Here is a 15,352-nt window from a genome sequence, read left to right as displayed (position 1 = left end):
TTAGCAATACATCACTACTCTTCCTGGATTCCAGATTAAGCCAATACAAAATATAAATACAACAGGAATATACAACAAATTATGACTTTGAATTAACAGAAAGCAAACATAGGGTGAACTCAAAATCAGTGATAGACAAAAATAAAGGTAGCATTTATAAATCGATTGTGCTCCGATTTATACAACAAAATATCTACTAGTATTTGAATCAACAGAAAACTTTATAGCGTTAATTCAAAATCGGAGCGGGAGCGGTCGGAGGTCAAGTAAAAATGAAATGAAATAGTAAAGGAAAATACAATTTGTACGGAAAGTAATGAAGCAAGGTAGTAATTTATAATATATAAAGCAAAAATAACAATAGAATACATGATAATAATCATTTGATTTCAAGCATTCAGTTGTTGACAAGCTTTTAGAGATAACAGTATGATATAAAAATACAATATAGAGATACAAGAAATACTATATAGGAATACACTATAGACAATTTAGAAATACAAAATATACGTAATTATATACACGAAACAATGGTGTGTGGTTGTGTTGTTAAGTTTCGGTGTATATAGATATGTATTTTTTAGAAGGAATGCATTTAATAAATCGAAATAGAAAACTGCCGTTACGTCTTTGGTTTTTATTTTCACTGTCATCAATGCTCTACTTGGTCGTTGGTACGATGGGTCACTCTTCAAGCAGAGGTTCTGCGTCGACTTTTGACGTGTTTTCGGGCGTTTCTATTGGGCTTTCTATCTTGTACTGTTTTCTTTATATCTCGCGACTGAAAGATATACAGAAAATTGTACAAATAAGTATGCCCAATAAAAAAAGCCTGAAAACACACAAAAACAGCTGGAGCCGAACCTCTGCTTGTAGAGTACGTTGGGTGCACCGGTGGTATGTTGCATGCCCATTAATTCGATTCTTTAACATGCAAAGAGGTCAATCTGGTGACACGCGTGATGCAAGGGAAACATTTTACACCATGTTCTGTCGATTGCTGGCTGCTAAATCCTAATAACATGATTAACTGTCATAATCCTACCGGATCCTGCCAATGGATAAATCTCGCCCCTAAAAAAACATGTTATAGAGGACCCTTCAAGATTGTCTTGAACGCCTAAATATCTGAAGCGTGTATATATTCGTCAGGATTACTAAGCTAGGCTGCATTTTACATCTCTTTGAATAACTTTGAATTCGTGTATCTTTTCTTTCCTGGCGGTATTATGGCATCTGGTGGAATTACAGAGAGTTCAGCTTCGTTAAGGTTTTCTTCTTTTTGAATGACGCTCAGCACAGTAAACATACCAACTCATTCAGATAGCGGTGAATTCAATTGATCAATATGCTCATTTTCCAAAGAGATTACACTTCCTACAGGATTTCCTTAATTTTTCCAAAGGAAGAGGCAATCATTCCCAAGAACACATGGACGCACGTTTCAACAAATAACCACTCTAGACATTTTTGCTACATTTTACTAGACTGTGTTTACACAATCTCTCGCTGGCTGGGTTTAATGACCCCTCCATGGCGGCAACTGTAAGGCCGGCCGCTTGGGGCGCGATTTTAGGCCGGCTAGCCTTTTACTAGTAGTATTCATAAAATAGACGTTTCTAGCCAAAGGAAAACACACAAAGAAACAAACACTGCATATTTTACCTTTTAATAGCCTAACGTCATTTACATAAAAGAGGCAAAATGCCTGTGCACCATTTTTGCCTTTAAGTCGATATGTATTCGTCTTCTCTTAACCATCGCAAACCTATGGATGCCTGTGCTGTACTCTTTTCACCATAGCATAGTAGGTCTACTGGTTTCTCTCAATGTGCAACTAGTTAGCATATTAACTTACAGTGGAGACTAGTTATTATTTAAAAAATCTGTCTTCTCTGCCATGGCCAGTGGAAGAGTACCTCAACTGTTCACTGAGTTCATTTGAATTAAGCTGCTTTGAGATCTCTTTTACTTTTAATTGTAATTGATATCATAATCATATAGTCTGTAGAAGTTTCACTACTCATTCTAATCCTCCTTGTCTCATAGTTAATTTATCAATTTGGATAATAGAACTTGTGTATCTAGAAAAACCTAAGACCAAATGGATCAAACATGCACTGTAAGGTCACTAGACCTCTTAGACTAATACAGTACCAATTGCCAATAATTCTACTCTTACTTAAAATGCATAGTATGTTCACTTAGTCCAGTGTAGCACCTTACCATATCACAATAGTATGACTATTCATTATTTACAGGATTTTGCATTGTTTATGTTAAGTCCACTCTGACATATTTACAGCACTTAGCATCATTATCATCATTAACTTGCTTTATTTTTCTGACTAAAAATACATAGTACAATACCAATAAAACTTTACAATGCTTACATACAATGCAAAGCTAACAATAGTATAGTATTTTCCATTGTTTTACCCTAGGTATGTACAAGAAAAATGTAATGGTCCTTTTTTCAGGCTATACAGGCAGTGGTCTTGGGCATGGTATTGCCCAATTCCCCTACTTTGATGTTTTTACCCTCTAAACTGAAGTCACGTACCTATTTACACCTGGGTGGGGTGAAAATTTTGTTAAGTGCCTTTTCCCATGGACACAACATCATTCTAGGAATGGAACCCATGACTAAGGGTGGGTACTGGTACAGAAAGTTCAGGTACAGATACGGTTCCGGCTCAGAGGATCTGGTCCAGTCCTGGACCTGAACCCAATCGTCTGTGAAAACTTAATTGTGAATAAGTAATATTTAAAATAATGGTCCACTTTGCATATAAACTTTACTTTGTTCTTGTCATTTTGTTGGACTTGTAAGCCCCAAAATGTGTGGACACCTGCTGATATAATGTAGTCATTTTCTAATCAGCCTAAAATCTGGTTCACTGATTTTTGTCAGGTCTGTTTTTTTCAGACCGGTAAAAAAAAAAAATGTTTTGCTTCAGCATGGTGTAACAGTACCCACCCCTACTCATGCACTTTTGTAACCTCTCGATCACGTCTGATAGCATGACCACTCATCCATCAATGCTACATGTACCTAGGCATGAGCAGCCTTTAGAAGGGGCTCCTTGTCATCAACATTATTGGCAACAACATTATCAGCAGGATTCTGGATGTGCTTCTCTCTTTTTGACACTGGGAAGAGAACGTAGTGTTGCAGCATGAAGAACAAGTCAAACAGAATGGAGAGGGCACCCAGACCAAACTTGGTGAAGTCTCCAAACAGGGTGGTCCAGTCGTCTGGGGTGGAACATGGTAGAGTTGTTAATAGTTTTGAAAATATATTTGCTATAATGCTAGTGTCACATTTTCAAACAGCAGACTGCTGGCTATTTGCAGAAATGAAAAATAAAGGTGTATATCAAGAAATCTTTTCAAAAATCTTTTGTTGTCTCTAATAATATATTTTGTTCCCACAGACTGACCGGCCAAGTGCCAGTTCGGAAACATGACCCAAGCATTACAAATAACAGAGATTGCAGACTTCACCCCTTTCATGTGGGTCAAAAAACATACACATACATTGTACATACAAACAAACAGACACACACACACATGAATACAGTCACATAGCAACAACAATACTTCACTTCCTTGCATTGACATTAACAGTGCATGATATATTTAGCTAAGAAATAGGTCATGTGGTTTCAGAGAAACTTTGTTCTACACGTACAATAACAGTCTTAGGTTTTAGATAGAAAAACACCTATAGGAGACCTACCTGTGTTGTAGGCTATTAGAAACATCTGTAGGAGACTGAAGGTGCCTCCTGTGAAATCCAGCAGAACATTTCCAATGCTCCAGCCTTCTGTGCTTTTCCTGCGGCAGTTCATGAAGGCCTAGAAATCACAAAATTGTTCTGTAACTGTCAGTCATTCCTTCAAGCACATCTTGACCATATTCATTTCTTTAACATTTGAAAAAAGACATAAACCTTTCTCTCATGCTCCGTTTCTATTGTTGTTCTTTCATCATAGCATTAAATCCATGAACAAGAACAAAATCCATGAACAAGATCAAAATCCAAGAACAAATTTGTGTTGCCTATCGCAAAACATATCTGACCCAAGCTTAACTAGCAGAATGTCAATCCCATTAAAAGTATAACTGTGCCCACATCATTGTCTTCTTCAACTTTAAGGCTGTGCCTTCTGCCCAGCTTGTCTTTCATGACACAATAAGCTTCATCATCAGCAATGACAGTTCAGTTTTCCTACACAAAGATTTAACAGCCTCGAAGCCTAAAAGAAAAGAAAACTTCCCAAGACATGCCCCTGCCTCACCTGAGGAATGTACTTGACCAGCGTGATGACCAGTTTGATGTATGAGAAGAAGTTGAGGTAGGTGAGCCAGGTGAGCGTCTTGGTGAGCGCCAGAACCAGCCCCACCCCGGCGACAAGCCATGCCACCACCACCAGTCCTATACCTATATACGACATTCTCTGTCCTCCTCTCTGGAACACAAGGTAGTAAAGGTTGTAAATGTGTCATGATTGTGTATGTGTCAGTATGTATAGCTCTGTGTGTGTGTGCATGTGTAACTGTGTGTGGGTGTCTGTGTCAGTGTATACGATATTTTCTTTCCTCCTCTCTGGAACACACAGTAGTAAAGGTTGTTACAGAAGTTTCTGTGTGTGTGTGTGTGTTTCTGTGTGTGTGTGTGTGACCAACCACGCCACCACCACCAGTCCTATCCCTATATACGACATTCTCTGTCCTCCTCTCTGGAACACACAGAAGTAAGGGTTGTTACAGCAGTGAAGTAAATATGCTTCTGTATGTGTGTTTCTGTGCGTGTGTATGTTTGTGTGACCAGCCACGCCACCACCACCAGTCCTATCCCTATGTATGACATTCTCTGTCCACCTCTCTGGGACAGACAGTAGTAAAGGTTGTAGAGGTGAAATCTCAGAACTATGAAAATCTCTGTGTAACTCTTTCTAACAGGCACAAAGTACGAGATGTGTCAGTGTCTGTTTGTTTCTGTGTGAGTGAGAGTGACCAGCCATGCCATCACCACCAGTCCTATCCCTATATATGACATTCTCTGTCCTCCTCTCTGGAACAGACAGCGGTGAAGGTTGTTACAGAAGTTTCTTTGTATGTGTGTGTGTGTGTGTGTGTGTGTGTGTGTGTGTGTGTGTGTGTGTGTGTGTGTGTGTGTGTGTGTGTGTGTGTGTGTGTGTGTGAGCATGTTTGTATATCTGTGTGTGTGTTTGTCCATACATTTCTGAGTTTGGATGAAAGGGGTGAAGTCTACCATCTCTAATCACCTGGGCAAAACATTAACTACACTCATAGTTACTTCTACCAATGTCTTATACCACTATACCCCTATTAAACACCCAAATACCCAACAACATTTACCAGGAATGATTCGACAGCTTACCTCATATATACAACACTGTATAATAGTGACAGTTGTGATGAACACAGCATGGATGGTGAAAAACACATCGTTGGGCTGGACAGGGTTGACGGTGTGGAGACCAAAATGAGCTTTGTACTCCGTCTGGAAGGAAGAAAAAATTAAATAAAATTTTGCTATATGCAACATGTGCAACAAACCTCAGACATACATATACATGTACAGGAAATATCTTGAAGCCTCCCTGAATTGCGTAAAGTCTGTTACAGGTATAATCCCATACAATATTTCACATTATCATTGACAAGTAGAACAAACGGAGGGCCAACAAGAGACCTAAGCAGGTGAATTGTTGTATTTACTTACGGTACAGTGAAGGAATGACTGTACAATTATATGCAACCCATACCGTGCCAGAGTCTTCAACCTAATAAAGTTGACACATATCTGGAAGAAGAAGAACCTTACCTGTATTTCTTTGACCCAGAACATCCCCACATTGTAGAACCCGTAGGCCAGGAACCCGGTCAAGTTCAGGCCCAAGAAGTCAAAGTTCAGGCCGACCACACTGCAACAAAGGAGACATTTTAGAATAAGGGGTTGATAGCCTGTTTGTTTGTACATGATAACATTATCAGACAAAATTCAAAGACCCATACTTGAACATTGACCCATCAGACCAATAATCTATAACCAGTGCAGTGTGAATTTTGGTTATTGGGTGGGCCGATTACTCTCTCTTTGCAGCCAGGGACTGAATTGTAAGGAGCTTACAATGAAGTGGGACTAAATTTCAAGGGTCTGGAGTAAGCTGCCATTTGGCGCTTACTCAGGTGACCTCAATACGACTGTTCCAAGGGTCTGGAGCGAGCTGCCATTTGGTGCTAACTCAGGTGACCTCAATACGACTGTTGCAAGGGTCTGGAGCAAGCTGCCATTTGGTGCTACTTCAATACGACATCAACTGCCCCATGTGCGGCCAAATGACTGTGGGATTTTTTTTTTCTAAATCAGGTTCGTAGGGCCTGATGTTACCATCATGAAGATGAAGAGCGGTCCATAGCGATAACTGTAGCAGCATCTCTTCTTCCTAAGTCAGAAACATCAAGCTTAGGCAAGCTTGACTTCACTGACTCAATAGGCTAAGCAGGGGTAACGAGGCTGCTCGGGAAATTCCCTACCCCATTTTGGCTGGAATGGTTTGATCCCCTCACATTGCACCATCGCACATGTGGAGGGTTCTTTTACGTGCCTGAGGTATGGCTCTCCCCGAACACGGGACCTCCATTTAACGTCCTATCCGAGGGACTGCCCTAGCCTAAGCTAGGTACTCATTTTCGCCTGAGTAAAGTGAGGAAAGTTGTGTTAAGTGCCTTTCCCAAGGGCACAACATCGATAACACGGCAGCTGGATTCAAACCCGTGACCTTTTGGTCACGAGGCAAACACGCTGCCACTGTACTACGCGGTCCCACAATCTGTGATAAGACAACCAAGCTACACCCCCGTCCCTCTCACCTTTTCCTTCTCCAGTTCTCGAACACCTGTGGATAGAAGGACACAGACCAGGCCACGAAGTAGATCCAGCCGATCACAGCGTTCACTATGTGCAGGGGCAGACTACGCACCACTGATACCTTGGTGAACACACTATCCAGTCTGCAATAGAGAAAGACATGAACAATATGTATGATGACGATCACAGCATTCACTATGTGCAGGGGCAGACTGCGCACCACAGATACCTTGGTGAACACACTATCCAGTCTGCAATAGAGAAAGACATGAACAATATGTATGATGACGATCACAGCATTCACTATGTGCAGGGGCAGACTGCGCACCACAGATACCTTGGTGAACACACTGTCCAGTCTGCAATAGAGAGAAAGACATGTACAGTATGAATGATGCTGATCGCAGCATTCAGTTCATTCACTATGTGCAGGGGCAGACTGTGGACCACAGACACCTTGGTAAACACACTGTCTAATCTGCAAAGTACAAGGACATAAAAATAAAAATCACATGATATGGAGCCTTGTCCCTTAATGAACACATTTTGTGATAAGAGCAGAAGTGTGCTTGGTTAAAATTTCAACAGTGGGTATAATGATACGACTTTGTTGTTCCATGTTCCATACCTGTGGGACAGGTATGAATACTTCAAAGAAACAGATAAAAAGTATTTCTATCCTCAAAGTTCATGTCTGAGCCAGCAGTTTCCTTTAAGATTAAGACAGAAAAGAACATACCCCGTGAGTTCTGAAGACGTGCTGTTGAAGGTCACGTCAGTCTGTCCGACCTTGAGAGCGATGATGCGGGTATGTACAGAAGAGTTCCATCCCGCGGGAATGGAAACCTGAAAGCGACAGACACAAACATGTACACTTTCAGTAATATACATAGATGCTCACTTACTATTATATTTATTTACTACTATAATTTGTTGTTCTTTGTCTTTTTCTAATCTGTAATTAGTCCTCTGGCAAAAATCAACAATGAACGTACAATTATTATCATGGAAACCTGAAAGCGACAGTCAAACATACTGTATGTCACTAAGTGTAGGACACTTTCAGTTATATTCACTGTTGCGCACTTACTATTATTGTCTGTTCTTCAATGTGTTTTTTTCCTGACATTTGTAATCATAGCCTGGGTACCATCGGATCCTATTTCTAGTACCAGGGCTCCTTACACTTGGTGCCATAAAAAAATATTACATTTTTTTTTAGGGTAGCGACTAGCAAGTGTTAGGAGCCCTGATAGAAATAGGATGGTACCCATGCTATTGTAATTAATCCTCAGGCAAAAACGTAACAATAAACTTACTACTATTATCGTTATCATTAAACATTGTTATCAAATGATACTAATATTATTGATCACAATTAAAAACACTTTTTATGGCAATGAACTTGTTCTATACAAGTACTTACGTTTCCCACAGAACAAATATCTTTGTTGGAGGACTCAGCGAAAAGGGTGGTTGACTTCTTCAACCGACCACTGAAAGAATGAACAAACACACCATGAAATGATGATATCAATTACAGGTAAGAATCTACACTCAGATATTCTGTAATGAGAATAAGATATCAAGTGTCAATGAAGGTTAAACATCAAGGTTATCACTTATATATACGTCAAAAAGCAGTTACTCAAGAAACTGGATATGATTCTGGAAACAGTCAGAATAGCATCCACTATCCTAGGTCAGTGCTACTGAAGCTCTTTGTCTCTGTTGCATATCAAATCATAGTTAGGGTATAAAACTTGATTCTACCAGATCTTTTCAGTGTCATTAACAAAAAGATAATGGATGCTATCTGAAAAATCTGACCATTGCAAAAATCATATCCAGTTGCTTGAGTAACTGCTTTTTGGCATGTAGTCAATATGGTACCATTATGTAATTACAATACAACAAAAATTGCCCACTCCTTCCTGGCCTATATGATGAAATCAATAACATGATTCCACTCCCGTACCTTAATTGGATGACTATGGTTTCATTCTGTCCAGGCTCCATAGTCAGGTCACGAATGGCGCTGATTCCTATACCTGAACAAGGAAAAAACACAAACATGTACATAATTAATTTATAACCACACAAATCAAACTACATATCATACACTGTTCTGTCAGCTAAAATCAGAAGAAGCCAGGCTGATGCACATGGCAGAAGAAAAGCGGATCCTGCAAAAAGAACTCTTCAACAGACCTGAGTCAGCATACACATGTACCCTATGTGGCAGAGACTGTCATTCATATAGGACTAGTACTGTTTGGCCATATAGCCAAAGCTGTAGGGCTGATATCAATTAGGATGTTACCATGGCCATTATCTATGACTGAAGGGGGCCATATACCACTAGTACCGGTACTTATTTCTTTGGGAGGCAAATGTACTAGTACCAACCTTCCACCAGTCCCACAAACAGAAAGCAGCCCAGGGTGGCAGTGAAGAGGAACTGGTAATATGTAGACCTCGGCATGATGATAGAACACAGACGACTCCTCAACTTAAAGTGAACAGACATCTGTGGGGAGTAAAAACATTGTCAGCATCCTCCTACGCAGGGACATCCAATGGCGAAACCGCCTGTCTGGATGTAACCTGCTTTCTCATCAACCGCCACCCTTAGTTCCTGACCACCCTGCTTATAAATATTAATGAGCTTACCCTTATACGTGCAAGACCCCTTTTGATAACTGAAAGGCCTATTCTCTGATTGGCTGACATCTGGTTTGGGGGGGGGGGGGGGGCGTCCACAGGAACTAAGAGTGACTGTTGAGAAAGCAGGGCAGGGTTCTAGCTAGTGCATTTTAGCGTAGTGGGCCACTACGCTAAAATTTGTGACCCCTACGCTAAAATAAGGGCCACTATGCTTAATTTTAACTAGTGTAGTGGTGCTTTGCTGTCATTTGCTTGTTCAACAATGACTAATCAATGTCTGAACAATGAAAAATGATAATATGCCACTCAAAACTGACCCCAAAATTCTAACTTTTAACTCTACATCTTCAAATCTCACCGTGGAAGGACCAAGACCCCCCTTCCACAACAAGCTCCTGATTAGTCGCTTCGCTACCATGCCATTCCCACTACGCTAAAATAAAATCCTGGCTAGAACCCTGCAGGGTACATCCAGACAGGCGGTTTCGCTGTTGGATGTCCCTGCATAGGAGGATGGACTGTCAGGGACTACATTAGTGTCTGCCATGAATGACAGTTCATACTGGAAAAACTGTACTTGTGTATTGTACCTCACTGGTGTAAACCGGATAATGTACGATGAATCGATGATGATGATGATGAAGAATGACAGAGCAGTTTAGCTGCCAGATGTCAATGGATGTATAATAGCCTGGATGCCAGACTGTTTCCAGGTCCTACATAGGTTAGATCCTTGGCTCTAGGGCCATCATAACCAAACGGAAATTATACCACAGGCCCCACTGGCACTAGATTAGGGTATAAGCCCTCTCACAGAGATCAGAACGCATGTGCGGCGACAGGAATTCTAGGTAATATGTCAAAGGTAAAGGCCCTGAAAAAGACAACAAAACCCGTCTGGACGCTATGCAAGTCCAAATGATGGTCAAGAGAAGGGCTGTTTTCTTTTTTGAGGCCTTTACTTTTGACATATTACTTTCCTGTCGACACACATTTGTGCTGATCTCTGTGAAAGGGCTTTATAGCTGAGGGATATATATATCATATATATACAGGCTTTTAGCTAGGCATGCGTCAACGTGTCATTTAGACGCACTGTCCTAACAAACATAAGAAATCCGACGCAAAACTTTTAAGCAAGACGCACTGCGGACGCCCAAATTTTTTCTCCCAGCCTCAGTCAGGGCAAACATATTGTAACAGACACAAAAAAAATCTTGGCTGAATTCTACAAAATATGCACCTCAAAATGCAGGAAATAGCATTTCAGAGGGTTATGATTTCAAAATTCCCCCCCCCCCGACCCCCTACAATGCTCGCGCCGCAGATCACTCCGATTACTTTGGACGCCCTAAAATTAATTCCTAGCTAAAAGCCTGTATATATATATATATATATATATATATATATATATATATATATATATATAGACTCAATATAATATCGCCTTGCATGTAGGGGCTTGGCATCTAAACTAGACATATTCTCATCATAATTATGACTTACTTCTAAGCAGTTCTACTGCACAAACATAAATATACTAAAATTAAACTTGTGCAACTTTCAAATAGCTGTGGGGTCTTTAAAATCGATAAAAATAATTCTAGAAATATGTATTTCTAGAGTAGGCCTTGGACAGAAATAAATGCTCCAGGTGCAGCACTTCGATTATAAGTTCTTAACACTTTTTGTTCTTATTTTCTTGGACTGGTTGGGCTACCTCACAATCTGTAGTTTTCCTTTTTTACAAAACCTTTTTTGCCCCTCCCCCTCCCCAAGGACTTGATCATAACATGTTAGGCTATAGTCGTTATAGCGGGTTTTGAATGCTTATAGATACACAACAGTGAGCTATTACTTAACATAGAAGATATAGACGTTGTCAGGATACTAACCTAGCCGTAGGGTAGCCTCTGGGAGTCAAAATTCAGCTCAAAATCTCCAGACACAGATTTTCCGTCAGGAACTCCTCCATCTTTGATGACATCACATGACTGTCATCCGGGTCTACCGTCGTAAAATCGCAACTGGTTCAAAGTTTTCTCTATGTCTTTCTTTAGAATTCACAATAATTGTCAAAACCAACATTTTATATACTTTTAATCTTTTAAAGAACTAGATTCTGTTTCTGTTGCTATGTTGGTTCCTTAGAGGCGACAAAAAATCTAAATCTTGGGTGCTGAACACAGGTCATTGACCTTGCCGTTTTGCGTCAGTCCGTACCAAGATGGCAGCGCCCATGATGAGGTGAGTCGCTAACGAAATGTCCTTCTTATGGCATTTTTCACGTCTTCTGCAGACTTGGCAGCCTCCATTATCTTCTTATGGTTCCAGAATAAAAAATTGTGCGTCATGAGGTGATATGAACCTGTCTGACTGCGGGTTATGTCGGTTACTTGGCTTAAATGGCAACTCAATCGAAAGAAGAAGAAGCTGAAGATCATGATCACTTTCCACAGAGTAGAGTAGAGTAGAGTAGAGTTCTTCAGGCTCAGGTAGGAACTGCAGTTCCAGTTTAGGCCGCTCTTTCCTTTCTAAGTCACTGACATCCCAGGTAATTGCGGATCGTCCAGAGCTCTAAAGTTGTAATACACGCTGTGTTTCTTCATGTGGTTGTCTAGTCTTTCCTTAAAGCAGTTTACACTTGGGGATGTCACCACCGGCTCTGGTAGATTGTTCCACCATGAGACAACTCTGATGCAGAAGGAGTGTGATCTTCTGTTACTTTTCGACGCATGTCTCTTAATCCGGAGGCAGTGACCCCTTGTTCTTGTGCTCGTATTTAACTCAAACGGACATGAAGTGTCGTATATCCCATGTAGGAGGTTTTATTGTACAGTGGAAGCCAGTTGATTGCACAACGGATTAACGCACACTTCTATTAACTGCATGAAATCCCAAACTGGTGCTTTCCAGCTAGATAACTTCGAATTATTGCACCAGCCGGATAATTGCACGAAATTCGCTGGCGAATAAGCCGTGCAGTTACAGTAAGTGGCTTCTACTGTAAAGTAATTGCTTGCTCGTGTGCTTAATCTAAGTGTACGGACTTTTCAGGGCTTCTGTGCGTTTCCTTGCTCGACCTTAAAGCTTACATGCGGCTTTAAAAAGTACCTAGTCAATATACCGGACTGGGGTTGTGGGAAAAAAGTGTAATTTTGGCAAAATATCTTAGACTAGTTAAAGAGGACCCACAAGAACAGCTTGCCAACAAGCAACATCAAGTCTTCATCCCCAACCTCCATTTTCTACAGATGTATGCTGTACACAAGGCTCTGTCCCTGTGGCTATAGGGACCCTGCGATGTTCTCCTCTCTGGTGTATCAAGTCCGACACAACTCCAACAGGACCTCCATTGCCAGACTGAACCGTACAAGGTACATGAGAACGTACAACGCACGTGTGGTGCACGCAGACGGATCCACAATCACTGTACCCTACAAGGAACCAATAGGAGTAATAAAGGTAAGACACACAACCCAATGAAAATGCCCCTAACATGTGTCATACCGAGTTGCACTATGAATACTGGGTATATTGCTTTGTAAGACATGCTGATTTTACAGCTCAAGTATTTAATGAACTTCAAAATTCAATGTAGATGGGTTAATGATAACCTTCTTTTCAAAGATGCCCCTGGACATCGACAGTTTGTCGGACCAAGAAAGGCGACTGCGGATGGCCAAGCGGATGCCAAAACAGGTGCGGCAGGTGGAAGAGGAATATGAGGATGACTTTGACGCTAAGAGATACAGCCACTTGTTCAAGAAAAAGTGATGCTGGAACTCGATGGACAATGTTTCTGACACTATTTCAGAAGACTGAAGGACTTTTGTATGTAGTGCTTGTTGGCGATGAACCAGCCACACTGGGACTTAAGGACTTGTGCATGTAGTTCTTGTTGGCAATGCAAAAAGTGGCCACACTGAGTGTACGATCTTTCCAAAGACTGTTCCTTCCAAGTCATATTGACAATGTGTACCAGCTATCAGTTCAAGTGGTAACGATAAATTTCTGGAGGTTAGACATGTACAATCTCTACAACTGGATAAAAAGCAGAGATTTACTTCTGTACTTTTCGAGTGACACCCATCAATCTTCTTCAGCGTCATGCAAAACATCTGGAAGTAAATCTCTGGTTTTTATCTAGTTGTAGAGATTGAATTGCTTTCAGAAAGTGCTGAAATGCACATTTTGCCAACAGCTTTATTGTGTAGCAGATACTAACTTTGTTTGCCTTGTTGTTTTAATTACTTAAAGGAAATCTATGATAATAAGTCACCAATATCCTATGACTGACATGGTTCTCTTGTGAATTAGATACACTACTATGACACTTTAAGCTGTGTATAGATTTCTAGGTATGTTTCCAAATAAATCATTAAAAGAAGATCTGGATGACTTTTGTCTTAAGCAGTTGTTTTCTTCTAGTATAGAAAAACACAGAACCAGGAAGCAATGTTTTTGGTTCAGTTTAAAACAAGGGACAGGGGCACTAGTCTTGTTGGTGTGTCATTCAGCACCAGGGACAGGGGCACCAGTCTTGTTGGTGTGTCATTCAGCACCAGGGACAGGGGCACCAGTCTTGTTGGTGTGTCATTCAGCACCAGGGACAGGGGCAACAGTCCTGTTGATGTGTCATTCAGGGACAGGGGCACTGGTCTTGTTGGAGTGTCATTCAGGGACAGGGGCACCAGTCTTGTCGGTGTGTCATTCAGGGACAGGGGCACCAGTCTTGTTGGTGTGTCATTCAGGGACAGGGGCACCAGTCTTGTTGGAGTGTCATTCAGGGACAGGGGCACCAGTCTTGTCGGTGTGTCATTTAGGGACAGGGGCACCAGTCTTGTTGGTGTGATATTCAGCACCAGGGACAGGGGCACCAGTCTTGTTGGTGTGTCATTCGGCACCAGGGACAGGGGCACCAGTCTTGTTGGTGTGTCATTCAGCACCAGGGACAGGACACCAGTCTTGTTGGTGTGTCATACAGGGATAGGGGTACAGTCTTGTCGGTCTGTCATTTAGGGACAAGGTGACCAGTCTTGTTGGTGTGTCATTCAGGGACAGGGGCACCAGTCTTGTTGGTGTGTCATTCAGCACCAGGGACAGGGGCACCAGTCTTGTTGGTTGTCATTCAGCACCAGTGACAGGAGCAGCACCAGTCTTGTTGGTGTGTCATTCAGGGACAGGGGCACCAATCTTGTTGGAGTGTCATTCAGCATCAGGGGCACCAGTCTTGTTGGAGTGTCATTCAGCATCAGGGACAGGGGCACCAGTTTTGTTGGTGTGGCATTCAGCACCAGGGACAGGGACAGCAGTCTTGTTCGTGTGTCATTTGGCACCAGGGACAGGGGCACCAGTCTTGTTGGTGTGTCATTCAGCACCAGGGACAGGGCACCAGTCGTGTTGGTGTGTCATTCAGCACCAGGGACAGGGGCACTGGTCTTGTTGGTGTGTCATTCAGCACCAGGAACAGGGAATAGTCTTGTTGGTGTGTCATTCAGGGACAGGGACAGGGGCACCAGTCTTGTTGGTGTGTCATTCAGCACCAGGGACAGGGCACGTCGTGTTGGTGTGTCATTCAGCACCAGGGACAGGGGCACTGGTCTTGTTGGTGTGTCATTCAGCACCAGGAACAGGGAATAGTCTTGTTGGTGTGTCATTCAGGGACAGGGGCACCAGTCTTGTTGGTGTGTCATTCAGCACCAGGGACAGGGGCACTGGTCTTGTTGGTGTGTCATTCAGCACCAGGAACAGGGAATAGTCTTGTTGTGTCATTCAGGG

General features: G+C 41.8%; 2 protein-coding genes across 4 annotated transcripts; one reads left to right on the top strand and one right to left on the bottom strand.

The window, feature by feature from the left end:
- Positions 1-1,653: 1,653 nt before the first annotated feature.
- Positions 1,654-11,637, bottom strand: LOC118424331 (cystinosin-like). Of its 2 annotated transcripts, XM_035832879.1 has the most exons (13): positions 11,467-11,637; positions 9,314-9,434; positions 8,883-8,955; positions 8,331-8,400; positions 7,644-7,750; positions 7,212-7,263; positions 6,907-6,995; positions 5,858-5,957; positions 5,411-5,533; positions 4,689-4,745; positions 4,305-4,418; positions 3,743-3,860; positions 1,654-3,258 (listed from the first exon to the last, which is right to left on the bottom strand). In XM_035832879.1, the coding sequence occupies exons 2-13, from the start codon at positions 9,432-9,434 to the stop codon at positions 3,056-3,058; spliced, it is 1,227 nt and encodes a 408-aa protein (XP_035688772.1). In that variant the 5' UTR covers positions 11,467-11,637; the 3' UTR covers positions 1,654-3,055. The 2 variants fall into 2 exon arrangements, with proteins under 2 accessions (XP_035688772.1, XP_035688771.1); XM_035832878.1 differs by lacking the exon at positions 7,212-7,263 and having other exon boundaries at positions 6,907-7,047.
- Positions 11,638-11,647: 10 nt separating this feature from the next.
- Positions 11,648-13,969, top strand: LOC118424332 (39S ribosomal protein L55, mitochondrial-like). 2 transcript variants are annotated; one of them, XM_035832881.1, is made up of 3 exons: positions 11,648-11,818; positions 12,826-13,036; positions 13,202-13,961. In XM_035832881.1, the coding sequence occupies exons 1-3, from the start codon at positions 11,799-11,801 to the stop codon at positions 13,346-13,348; spliced, it is 378 nt and encodes a 125-aa protein (XP_035688774.1). In that variant the 5' UTR covers positions 11,648-11,798; the 3' UTR covers positions 13,349-13,961. The 2 variants fall into 2 exon arrangements, with proteins under 2 accessions (XP_035688774.1, XP_035688773.1); XM_035832880.1 differs by lacking the exon at positions 11,648-11,818 and adding an exon at positions 11,836-11,916 and having other exon boundaries at positions 13,202-13,969.
- Positions 13,970-15,352: the final 1,383 nt, after the last annotated feature.

The sequence above is a fragment of the Branchiostoma floridae genome, chromosome 10 (genome assembly GCF_000003815.2).
Source record: "Branchiostoma floridae strain S238N-H82 chromosome 10, Bfl_VNyyK, whole genome shotgun sequence".
NCBI classification, from domain to species: Eukaryota; Metazoa; Chordata; class Leptocardii; order Amphioxiformes; family Branchiostomatidae; genus Branchiostoma; species Branchiostoma floridae.
The sequence above is the reverse complement of the archived record's forward strand: the minus strand, read 5'-3'. Positions and strand labels throughout refer to the sequence as shown.